The sequence below is a fragment of the Apodemus sylvaticus genome, chromosome 3, assembly GCF_947179515.1.
Source record: "Apodemus sylvaticus chromosome 3, mApoSyl1.1, whole genome shotgun sequence".
Lineage (NCBI taxonomy): Eukaryota > Metazoa > Chordata > Mammalia > Rodentia > Muridae > Apodemus > Apodemus sylvaticus.
In genome coordinates, this window is record NC_067474.1 from 127,576,739 (window position 1) to 127,589,939 (window position 13,201).

The 13,201-nt window shown below is 40.5% G+C and overlaps 1 protein-coding gene across 1 annotated transcript in view; it reads left to right on the forward strand.

Annotated features, from left to right (window-relative positions):
- The first annotated feature begins 10,805 nt into the window (after nucleotides 1–10,805).
- LOC127680341 (selection and upkeep of intraepithelial T-cells protein 2-like) overlaps nucleotides 10,806–13,201 on the forward strand; it is a 175,396-nt gene continuing 173,000 nt past the window's right edge. The window contains exon 1 of the mRNA XM_052175826.1: nucleotides 10,806–10,852. Within this exon, the coding sequence (XP_052031786.1) occupies nucleotides 10,806–10,852 (47 nt within the window). The remainder of the gene's footprint in view (nucleotides 10,853–13,201) is intronic.

Genomic DNA, 13,201 nt, shown 5'->3' on the forward strand with positions numbered 1-13,201 from the left:
TGAGAAGGAGGATTACAGGACCTGGAGAGGATAGGGACACCACAAGAAGACCAACAGAGTTAACAAATCCAGATTCCGGTGAACTCCCAGAGACTGAACCACAAATGAAAGAGTGAACATGAGTTGGTCCTAGGCTCCTGGCATGTATACAGCTTATGTGTAGCTCAGCTTCCATGTAAATCCTCCAACAACTAAAACAGGGTCTGACTGTGAATCAGTTGCCTTCCTGTGGATCCCATTCCCCTAGCTAGGGTGCCTTTTCTGACATCAGTGTAAGAGGATGTGCCTTGTCCTACAATGAGGTGATATGCTAGGGTGGAGTGATATCCTGGGTGTTCTTTTTCTTCTTAGAGGAGAAGTGAAGGAGAAGTGGGGGAGGAACTGTGTGAAGGGGAACCTGGGAAGGGAGGGGACAGATACTCTGTTGTAATTTTCATGGCCATGTTTTCTCTTCACAGTGGTTGATCAAGTGTCTATTTAGTGTGATGTCAAGTTCTTTGGGTGTATATTTTAGGGAAACATTGTATAGCTGTACCTTATGGAAAATCTATTTCTAGATTCCTAAGTAAACTTCATATTGTTTTCTCTATCTAAATAATAAAAGAATTGATGTGTGTGCATGTTGATATATATCACATATGTATTATAAAGCTTTATAACCTCTGTTTTTTTTTTCCTGATGCTCACCTCTGGTTGTTTCTCCCCATCTGTTCTCCCAGCCATGCTACTGAAAATTACAAGGAGTTTTTTTTCACTGACTGCTTTCTTTTGTGTCTTCAAAATGTACCAGTTATCGAGACTAGGCCAAATGCCAGGCCCTATGAAGACTCATGACCCAGGTCTTAGGGAGCTTTCTTAGCCAGTGTAAACGACTGTGTTCCTTTGCCTAACTGGACTGGTTTTTTTTATTTTTTGATTTCCAGATTATTGTCATTTATCATTAACTGTATGAAACTTCCTTGTATGAATCATCAGAACATAGGACTTCTTGCTTGCATTTACACAACTCTCTCCCCTTTATAAGTATAGGTTTAGAATTCAAAATGTACTTAACATAGCTTTTCATTCTCACTCAGTATACAGCAGGTGTGGGTCAGATTTTGTTTTATTTCTTCCATAGGTGAGGCAAGTCTTGGTAGCAGTTGAGTATTACCAAATGCAGTCACTGAGGAAAACAAAGATTTTAATTGAGCATTGATATGACCAGCCCAGTCCAAAGTTTCAGGCTTACAGAATCATTTGGTTAGAGTTTCAGGATAGGAGATGGGTGTGGAGTTGTAGTTTCTGTGATCTCCATCTGACCCTGGAATGCTTTGTATCTTGAGAAAAGTGTTGATGCATTATCAGAAACACAGGAGACACAGTTGTTAATTTCAAGAGGCTCAGGTAAATAAGGAGATTTAGTAAACTTTTAGGAAATGGTTTTATCTTCACAGATCACTTTTATATATTCTTCTTTTTCTTCCTTGTGCCTCCTTGGAGTAATACTGTCTCCTTAGGAACAAAATTAAACAACCTAGACAGAAGTATATAATGATTAGTATATTTGGGGGTTCAAAAGATGGAGACTTTTGAAATCAAAATTCTTTTATGGGTCAGTTGAAATCTGAAAATCACTCTGTAAAATTTAATCTTAGTGAATACTGAGTTCAGGGTCTGTATTGTGCTTTGATCAGGATAAAGAAAATATAAGCATGTAACTCTTATTTTTCAGCTACATAAAATGAAACTCATGTCTGTCCCATGAACTCAACCAGAATCACTTCTTTAATGTTATTTAGTTGTAATGAACAAAATCAGAATGAAATGACCTAGTTGAGCTTTTGCATGTGTCTTTAAACATGTGTTTTCTAAAATATGCCAGCATAAAACAGAATTTACGTCATGTTTTCAGTCATGGGTGGAAATTATTTTTTCTTTTATTGAATATTTTCTTTATTTACATTTAAAATGTTATACTCTTTCCAGGTCTCTTATCTGAAAACCACCTATCACTTCCCCTTCCCCCTGCCTCTATGCGAGTGATCCCCCACCCACACTACCAGTCCTGCCTAGCAGCCCTGGCATTCTCCTATACTGGGATATCAAACCCCCTTAGGCCCAAGGGCCACTCCTCCACTGATGTCCAATAAGGCCATCCTCTGCCACCAATGCAGAAGAAGCCATGGGTTCTTCAGCGTGTACTCTTTGCTTGGTGTACCAGTCACTAGGAGTTGTGGAGGATTTGGCCACTTGACACTGTTGCACCCCCATGGGGCTGCAAATCCCTTCAGCTATTTCAGTTGTTTTTCCTGTCACTGTGCTCAGTCTAATGGTTGGTTGCTAGCTTCCCCATCTGTATTTGTAAGACTCTTGCAGAGTCTCTTAGTAGAAAGCTATATCAGGCTCCTGTCAGCAAGCACTTCTTGGCTACTAATAGAATCCTAGCTTTGTGACTGTATAGGGGATGAATCTGCAGGTGGGGCAGTATCTGGATGGCCTCTCCTTAAGTCTCTGCTCCTCACTTCATTTCCATATTTTCTCCTGTGAGTACTTTGTTCCCTGTTCTAAGAAACACAGAAGCATCCACACATTCGTCTTCCTTTTTCTTTAGCTTCATGTAATCTGTGAATTTTATCTTGGGTATTCTGAACTTTTGGGCTAATATCCACTCATTAGTGAGTGCATAAAATGTGTGTACTTTTGTAACAGGGATACCTCACTCAGGATAATATTTTCAAGTTCCACCCATTTGCCTGCAAATTTCATGAAGTCATTGTTTTTAATAGTCCAATAGTACGCCATTATATAAATGTAGCACATTTTCTCTATCCATTCCTCTGTTGAATGATAATTGGGTTGTTTTCCAGCGTCTGGCTATTATAAATATGGCTGCTATGAACATAGTGGAGCATGTGTCTTTATTACATGATGGAGCATCTTCTGGGTATATGCCCAGGAGTGGTAGTGCTGGCTCCTCGGGGAGTGTTATGTCCAATTTTCTAAGGAATTGCTAGACAGATTTCCAGAATGGTTATACCAGCTTTAAATCCCATCAGCAATGGAGAAGTGGTCTTCTTTCTCCACATCCTTCTCAGCATCTGCTGTCACATGAGTTTTTGATCTTGGCCATTCTGATTTCTGTGAGGTGGAATCTCAGGGTTGTTTTGATTTACATTTCCCTGATGACTAAAGATGTTGAACATTTTTAGGTGCTTCTTGGCCATTTGAGTTTCCTCAGTTGATACTTCTCTGTTTAGCTCTGTTCCTTATTATTTTCTTTGATTTTTAATTGTATATATTCTTTATTTATATTTCAAATTATTTCCCCTTTCCTGGTCCCCCCCCCAAAAGTTCCATAAGCCATCTCCCCTCTCCCTGTTCCCCAATCAATGCCCTCCCACTTCCCTATCCTGGTATTCCCCTAGATTGCTGCATCAACTCTTTCTAGGACTAGGGGCCTCTCTTCCCTTTGATGACCAACAAGGCCATCCTCTGCTGCCTATGCCTCTGGAGCCATGAGTAGCACCATGTGTACTATCTTGTTGAAGTTTTTGTCCCTGGGAGCTCTGGGAGTTCTGGGTGGCTCATATCCTTGTTCCTCCCATGGTGCTGCAAACCCCTTCAGCTTGGGTCTTTTCTCTAGCTCCCCAATTGAAGACCCTATGCTTCAATGGCTGGCTGAGAGTGTTCCGCTCTGTATTTGTCATGCACTAGCAGAGGCTCCTAGGTGACAGCAATATCCGACTCCAGTCAGCAAGTACTTATAGGCATAAACAATAATGTCTGGGTTTTGTAACTGGATATGGGATGCACCACTAGGTGGGGTTGTCTCTGGATGGTCTTTCCCTCAGTCTCTGCTCCACAGTTTGTATCTGTATATCCTTCTGTGAGTATTTTGTTTCCCCTTCTGAGAAGGACCAGAGTATCCATACTTTGTTGTTCTTTATCTTGGGCATCATTTGATATGTAAATTGTGTCTTGGGTATTACAAGCTTCTGGGATAGTATTCACTTATCAGTGAGTATATACCATGACTGTTCTACTGTGATTAGGTTACCTCACTTAGGATGATATTTTACACTTCCACCCATTTGCCTAGGAATTTCATGAATTCATTGTTTTTATTAGCTGAGTAGTATTCCATTGTGTAAATATTCCACATTTTCTTTATCCATTCCTCCATTGAGAGACATCTGGGTTCGTTCCAGTTTCTGGGTATTATAAATATGACTACTATGAACACAATGGAGCATGTTTCCTTATTACATGCTGGAGAATCCTTTGGGTATATGCTCAGGAGTGGTATAGCGGGGTCCTCTGGTAATGTCATGCCCAGTTTCCTGAGGAACTGCCAAACTGATTTCCAGAGTGGTTGTACCAGCTTGCAATCCTATCAGCAGATGAGGACTGTTCCTCTTTCTCTACAACCTCTCCAGCACTGGCTGTCTCCTGAATTTTTGATCTTAGTCATTCTAACTGGTGGGAGGTGAAATCTCAGCGTTGTTTTGATTTGAATTTCCCTGATGACTAAGGATGTTGAACATTTCTTTAGGTGCTTATCAGCCATTCGATAATCCTCAGGTAATTTTTTTTTTTAAAGCTCTGTACTCCATTTTTCATAGGGTTATTTGGCTGTCTGGAGTTTAACTTCTTGTGTTTTTGAATATATTGGATATTAGCCCTCAGATGTAGAGTTGGTAAAGATCTTTTCCCAATTTGTTGGTTGCTGTTTTGTCCTATTGACAGTTTCTTTTCCTTACAGAAACTTTGTGATTTCATGAGGTACCATTTGTCAATTCTTTTTTTTTTTTCATTTTTTTATTAAATATATTCTTCTTTTAATTTTTTTATTCGATATAATTTATTTACATTTCAAATGATTTCCCCTTTTCTAGCCCCCCACTCCCCGAAAGTTCCGTTAGCCCCCTTCTCTTCCCCTGTCCTCCCACCCACCCCTTCCCTCTTCCCCATTCTGGTTTTGTCGAATACTGTTTCACTGAGTCTTTCCAGAACCAGGGGCCACTCCTCCTTTCTTCTTGTACCTCATTTGATGTGTGGATTATGTTTTGGGTATTCCAGTTTTCTAGGTTAATATCCACTTATTAGTGAGTGCATACCATGATTCACCTTTTGAGTCTGGGTTACCTCACTTAGTATGATGTTCCCTAGCTCCATCCATTTGCCTAAGAATTTCATGAATTCATTGTTTCTAATGGCTGAATAGTACTCCATTGTGTAGATATACCACATTTTTTGCATCCACTCTTCTGTTGAGGAATACCTGGGTTCTTTCCAGCATCTGGCAATTATAAATAGGGCTGCTATGAACATAGTAGAGCATGTATCCTTATTACATGGTAGGGAATCCTCTGGGTATATGCCCAGGAGTGGTATAGCAGGATCTTCTGGAAGTGAGGTGCCCAGTTTTCAGAGGAACCACCAGACTGATTTCCAGAGTGGTTGTACCAATTTGCAACCCCACCAGCAGTGGAGGAGTGTTCCTCTTTCTCCACACCCTCTCCAACACCTGCTGTCTCCTGAATTTTTAATCTTAGCCATTCTCACTGGTGTAAGGTGAAATCTCAGGCTTGTTTTGATTTGCATTTCCCTAATGACTAATGAAGTTGAGCATTTTTTAAGATGCTTCTCTGCCATCCGAAGTTCTTCAGGTGAGAATTCTTTGTTTAACTCTCTACCCCATTTTTTAATAGGGTTGTTTGGTTTTCTGGAGTCTAACTTCTTGAGTTCTTTATATATATTGGATATTAGCCCTCTATCTGATGTAGGATTGGTGAAGATCTTTTCCCAATTTGTTGGTTGCCAATTTGTCCTCTTGATGGTGTCCTTTGCCTTACAGAAACTTTGTAATTTTATGAGGTCCCATTTGTCAATTCTTGCTCTTAGAGCATACGCTATTGCTGTTCTGTTCAGAAACTTTCTCCCTGTACCGATGTCCTTAAGGGTCTTCCCCAGTTTCTTTTCTATTAGCTTCAGAGTGTCTGGCTTTATGTGGAGGTCCTTGATCCATTTGGATTTGAGCTTAGTACAAGGAGACAAGGATGGATCAATTTGCATTCTTCTGCATGCTGACCTCCATATGAACCAGCACCATTTGTTGAAAAGGCTATCTTTTTTCCATTGGATGTTTTCAGCCTCTTTGTCGAGGATCAAGTGGCCATAGGTGTGTGGGTTCATTTCTGGATCTTCAGTCCTGTTCCATTGATCCTCCTGCCTGTCACTGTACCAATACCATGCAGTTTTTAACACTATTGCTCTGTAGTATTGCTTGAGGTCAGGAATACTGATTCCCCCAGATTTTCTTTTGTTGCTGAGAATAGTTTTAGCTATCCTGGGTTTTTTGTTGTTCCAGATGAATTTGATAATTGCTGTTTCTAACTCTGTGAAGAATTGAGTTGGGATTTTGATGGGTATTGCATTAAATCTGAATATTGCTTTTGGCAAAATGGCCATTTTAACTATATTGATTCTACCGATCCATGAGCATGGGAGGTTTTCCCATTTTTTGAGGTCTTCTTCCATTTCCTTCTTCAGAGTCTTGAAGTTCTTGTTATACAGATCTTTCACATGTTTGGTAAGAGTCACCCCAAGATACTTTATACTGTTTGTGGCTATTGTGAAGGGGGTCATTTCCCTAATTTCTTTCTCAGCCTGCTTATCCTTTGAGTATAGGAAGGCCACTGATTTGCTTGAGTTGATTTTATAACCTGCCACTTTGCTGAAGTTGTTTATCAGCTGTAGGAGCTCTCTAGTGGAGTTTTTTGGGTCACTTAGGTAGACTATCATGTCGTCTGCAAATAATGATAGTTTGACTTCCTCCTTTCCAATTTGTATCCCTTTGACCTCCTTATGTTGTCGAATTGCCCGAGCTAGTACCTCAAGTACAATATTGAAAAGATAAGGAGAAAGGGGGCAGCCTTGTCTGGTCCCTGATTTCAGTGGGATTGCTTCAAGTTTCTCTCCATTTAGTTTGATGCTGGCTACCGGTTTGTTGTATATTGCTTTTACTATGTTTAGGTATGGGCCTTGAACTCCTGTTCTCTCCAAGACTTTAAGCATGAAAGGATGCTGAATTTTGTCAAATGCTTTTTCAGCATCCAATGAAATGACCATGTGGTTTTGTTCTTTGAGTTTGTTTATGTAGTGGATTGCATTGATGGATTTCCGTATATTGAACCAACCCTGCATTCCCGGGATAAAGCCTACTCGATCATGGTGGATGATCGTTTTGATGTGTTCTTGGATTCGGTTGGCAAGAATTTTATTGAGTATTTTTGCATCGATGTTCATAAGGGAAATTGGTCTGAAGTTCTCTTTCTTTGTTGGATCTTTGTGTGGCTTTGGTATCAGCGTAATTGTGGCTTCGTAGAAGGAATTGGGTAGTCTTCCTTCTGTTTCTATTTTGTGGAATAGTTTGAAGAGTATTGGTGTTAACTCTTCTTTGAAGGTCTGATAGAATTCTGCACTGAAACCATCTGGTCTTGTGCTTTTTTTGGTTGGAAGACTTTCTATGACTCCTTCTATTTCTTTAGGCATTATGGGACTGTTTAGATGGTCTAGTTGGTCCTGATTTAATTTTGGTGTTTGGTATCTGTCAAGGAAATTGTCCATTTCCTCCAGATTCTCCAGTTGTGTTGAGTACAGTCTCTTGTAGTAGGATCTGATGATTTTTTGGATTTCCTCAGTTTCCGTTGTTATATCTCCCTTTTCATTTCTAAGTTTGTTAATTTGGATACTTTCTCTGTGCCCTTTGGTCAGTCTGGCTAAGGGTTTATCTATCTTGTTGATTTTCTCAAAGAACCAGCTCCTGGTTTTGTTGATTTTTTGTATGGTTCTCTTTGTTTCTTCTTGATTGATTTCGGCCCTGAGTTTGATGATTTCCTGCCTTCTACTCCTCCTGGGTGAAATAGCTTCTTTTTGTTCCAGGGCTTTCAGGTGTGTCATTAAGCTGGTAATGTATGCTCTCTCCATTTTCTTTTTGGAGGCACTCAGGGCTATGAGTTTTCCTCTTAGCACTGCTTTCATTGTGTCCCATAGATTTGGGTATGTTGTGTTTTCATTTTCATTGTGTTCTAAAAAGTCTTTAATTTCTTTCTTTATTTCTTCCTTGACAAATGCATCATTGAGTAGAATATTGTTCAGTTTCCACGTGTATGTGGGTTTTCTGTTGTTTTTGTTGCTATGGAATATCACTTTTACTCCATAGTGATCTGATAGGAGGCATGGGATTAATTCGATCTTCTTATATTTGTTGAGGTCTGCCTTGTGTCCAATTATATTGTCGATTTTGGAGAAGGTACCATGAGGTGCTGAGAAAAAGGTATATTCTTTTGTTTCGGGTGAAATGTTCTATAAATATCAGTCAAATCCAATTGGTCCAAAGCTTCAATTAGTTTTATTGTGTCCCTGTTTAGTTTCTGTTTTCCCGATCGGTCCATTGAGGAAAGTGGAGTGTTGAAGTCCCCCACAATTATTGTGTTAGGTGCAATGTGTGCTTTGAGCTTTAGTAAAATTTCTTTTACGAATGAGGGTGCCTTTGCATTTGGCGCATAGATGTTCAGAATTGAAAATTCTTCTTGGTGGATTTTTCCTTTGACCAGCAAGAAATGTCCTTCTTTGTCTCTTTTGATGACTTTAGGTTGAAAATCAATTTTATCTGATATTAGAATGGCTACTCCTGCTCGTTTCCTGTGACCATTGTCTTGTAAGATTGTCTTCCAGCCTTTTACTCTAAGGTAGTTTTTATCTTTGACACTGAGGTGTGTCTCCTGTATACAGCAAATTGTAGGGTCCTGTTTCCTTATCAGTCTGTTAGTCTATTTCTTTTTATTGGGGAATTGAGACCATTGATGTTAAGAGATATTAGGGAATAGTGATTATTACTTCATGTCATTTTTGATGTTCTTTTTATATTTGAGTGGTTATCTTCTTTTGGGTTTGATGAAGGAAGGTAACTATCTTGCTTTTTCCAGGGTGTAGTTTCCCTCCTTGTATTGGAGTTTTCCTCCTATTATTCTTTGCAGAGCTGGGATTGTGGAAAGATATTGTATAAATTTGGTTTTGTCATGAATATCTTGGTTTCTCCATCTATGGTGAATAAGAGTTTTGCTGGGTATAGTAGTCTTGGCTGACATTTGTGTTCTATTAGAGTCTGCATGTGATCTGCCCAGGATCTTCTAGCTTTCATGGTCTCTGGTGAGAAGTCTGGTGTGATTCTGACAGGTCTTCCTTTATATGTTACTTGGCCTTTCTCTCTTACTGCCTTTAATATTCTTTCTTTGTTTAGTGCATTTGGGGTTTTGATTATTATGTGACAGGAGGTATTTCTGCTCAGGTCCAGTCTGTTTGGAGTTCTATAGGCTTCTTGTATATTCATAGGCATCTCTCTCTTTAAGTTAGGAAAGTTTTCTTCCATAATTTTGTTGAAGATATTTGCTGGCCCTTTCTGTTGTAAATCTTCACTCTCATCTATACCTATAATCCTTAGGTTTGGTCTTCTCATTGTATCCTGGATTTCCTGGATGTTCTGGAATACAAGCTTTTTGCATTTTGCATTTTCTTTGACAGTTGAGTCAATGGTTTCTATGGTATCTTTGGCATCTGAGATTCTTTCTTCCATCTCTTGTATTCTGTTGTTTATATTTGCATCTATGGCCCCTGATTTCTTCTCAAGGTTTTCTATCTCCAAAGTTGTCTCCCTTTGTGATTTCTTAGTTGTTTCTACTTCTGTTTTTAGGTCAAGGATGGTTTTGCTCAGTTCCATCATTTGTTTGTCTGTGTTTTTTTGTAATTCTTTAAGAGATTTTTGTGTTTCCTCTTTCATGACTTCTGTCTGTTGACTCAAGTTCTCCTGCATTTCTTTAAGTTTTTTTTTTGCCTTTCTTCTTTATTGGCTTCTATCTCTTGGGCCTTTTTCTCCTGCATTTCTTTAAGTGTTTTTTGTGTTTCCATTATACGGGTTTCTAGCTTATTCATGTTCCCCTGTATTTCTTTAAGAGATTCATTCATGTCCTTTTTGTGTTCTTCTAGCAGCATCATGAACAGTGATTTTAAATCCAAATCTTGTTTCTCTGGTGTGTTGGCATAACCAGGACTTGCTGATGTTGGAGAGTTTGGTTCAGATGCTGCCATATTGCCTAGATTTCTGTTAGTAGCGTTCCTGCGTTTTCCCTTTGCCATCTTGTTCTCTGGAGCTAATTGGTCTTGTCTCCGGCTGGTGTTTCAGCCTCCCGAGAGGCTCTAGGGCTATTTCTGCAGCACTGGAGGGCAGGGTTTCCCCTGTTGCAGATTGCTGATGTGCTTTCCTCCTCTTGGGTGCCCTTGCAGCCCTAGTGTTCTTTGCCCCAGATTGTGTCTGTGAGCCAGAAGGTGCCTGTTTGCTCCTTCAGGGAGTGCTGAGGCTGAATGCTGCAGGGACCTTTTCTGCGTGCTGATCTCTCTGCTGGGCAGCAGAACTCCCAACTGGGTTGGTGCACACACAGCTAGCCTAGCTGCCCAGGCCCTGAGTCTAGGCAAAAGCCTGGCAGGCCAATGTCGGAGCAAAGCTCCCCTCAGCTGTGAGTGTTAATTGGGTCTGTCAGGTGGCTAGGATGTTGGCGTGCGAGCGCTCCCTGAGAGTGCTGGGGGAGTCTGCTGGGCTAACAACCTCCTGGCCGGGTCAGCACACAGATGGCCCACTGAGCAGCCCAGGGCCTGGGGGCAGTCCAGGGCCTGACCGTCTGAGACCCCTGCTATGTCCGCCTCGGGCTATGCCTGTTAGCTGGTTTGGTTTTGTCTGCTAGTCTCTCTGGCTTCCTGTAGGCAAAATGGCGGCGGCGCGCGCTGGCCCCGAGGGAAAAAACCTCCTGGCCGGGTTTGCACCCCGGTGCCCCCCCCCCCATCAGCCCAGGGCCTGGGTGCAGACCAACGCCCGTCGGGCTTAGACCCCTGCGATGTTGGTCTCGGGTTATATTTGCGTACCTCAGTCTGATTTCTCTGGCGACCAAGAACCAATATGGAGGCCTCGTAACTGACTGCCGGGAGGCAGAGTTCTGATGTGGCTTCTGTGGCTTCTGTGTGGTGAAAGGCACCATGAAACTGTCGCTGCTTGCAGCCTGGCTGGCCAGCGATGGCCAGTGGTTGTGGGCGCAGGGTCTGCCTGGACCCTGTCCGCTTGGTTCTACTGCTGATGGCCCTTCCTCTGGACCAGCCGCTGCTGCTGCTGCCGCTGCTGCTGTCATTTGTCAATTCTTGATCTTAGAGCATAAGCTATTGGTGTTCTGTTCAGGAAATTATCCCCTGAGCTCATGTGCTCAAGGTTCTTCCCCAGTTTCTCTTCTATTAGTTTCAGAGTTTCTAGTTTTATGTGGAGGTCCTTGATTCAATTGAACCTGAGCTTAGTACAAGGAGATAAGAATGGATTGATTTGCATTTTTCTGCATGCTAGGCACCAGTTGAACCAGCTCCATTTGTTGTAAAGGATATCTCTTTTCTGCTAGATGGTTTTAGCTCCTTTGTCAAAGATCAACTGACCATTGGTGTGTGGGTTCATTTCTGGGACTTCAATGCTATTCCATTGATCTACCTGCCTGTCACTGTACAAATATCATCCAGTTTTTAACACTATTGCTCTGTAGTTGCTTGAGGTCCAGGATACTGATTCCCTCAGAAGTTCTTTTACTGTTGAGAATAGTTTTAGCTATCCTGGGATTTTGTTATTTCAGATGAATTTGATAATTGCTCTTTCTAACTCTATGAAGAACTGAGTTGGGATTTTGATGGGGACTGCATTGAATCTGTATTTTTTTTGGCAAGATGGCCATTTTTACTATATTAATACTGCCAATCTATGTGCATGGGAGATCTTTCCATCTTCTGGGGTCTTCTTTGATTTCTTTCTTCAGAGACTTGATGTTCTTGTCCTACAGATCTTTCACTTGTTTGGCTAGAATCATACCAAGATACTTTATATTGTGTGTGACTATTGTGAAGGGTGTTATTTCCCTAATTTCTTTCTCAACCTGTTTATCCCTTGAGTATAGAAAGGCTACTGATTTGCTTGAATTAATTTTATATCCAGAAACTTTGCTGAAGCTGTTTATCAGACGTAGGAGTTCTCTGGTAGAGTTTTTTGGGTTGCTTAAGTATACTATCATATCATCTTCAAATAGTGATAATTTGACTTCTTCCTTCCCAATTTGTGTCACTTTGGCTATTTGCTTGGAACATTGTTTTATAGACTTTTACTCTGAGGTAGTTTTTGTCTTTGACACTGAGATGTGTTTCCTGTATGCAGCAAAATGTTAGGTCCTGTTTGCATATCTGGTCTGTTAGTCTATGTCTTTTTTGGGGTAATTGAGTCCATTGGTGTTGAGATATTAAGGAATAATGATTGTTGCCTCCTCCTATTTTTGATGTAATTTTTATGTTTGTGTGGTTATCTTCTTTTGGGTTTGTTTAAAGAAGAATAATTTCTTGCTTTTTCTAGTGTGCAATTTCCCCCCTTTTGTTGGTGTTTTGCATTCATTATCCTTTGAAGGGATGGATTTGTGGTAAGATATTGTGTACATTCATTTGTGTCATGGAATACCTTGGTTTCTCCATGCATGAGAATTGAGAGCTTTGTGGGATATAGCATCCTGTGTTGGCATTTGTGTTCCCTTATGGTCCATATGACATCTGCCCAGGATCTTCTAGCTTTTGTAGTCTCGAGTGAGAAGTCTGGTGTAATTCTGATAAGTCTACATATTTATGTTTTTAAACTTTTTCCCTTACTGCTTTTAATATTCATTCTTTGCTTAATGCATTTTGCATTTTATTATTATGTGATGGGAGGGATTTCTTTTCTGGTCAAATCTACTTGGAGTTCTGTAGGCTTCTTGTATGTTCATGGACATCTCTTTCTTTAAGTTAGGGAAGTTTTCTTCTATAATTTTGTTGAAGACATTTACTGGCCCTTTAAGTTTGAAATCTTCACTCTCTTCTATACTTATAATCCTTAGGTTTGGTCTTCTCATTTTGTTCTGGATTTCCTGGATGTTTTGGGTCAGGAGCCTTATGCATTTTGCATTTTCTTTGACTGTTTTGCCAGTGCTTTCTATGGTATCTTCTGCATATGAGATTCTTTCTTCTATTTCTTTTATTCTGTTTTGATGCCTGCATCCATGACTCCTGACGTTTTTACTAGGTTTTCTATGTCCAGACTTGTTTCCCTTTGTGATTT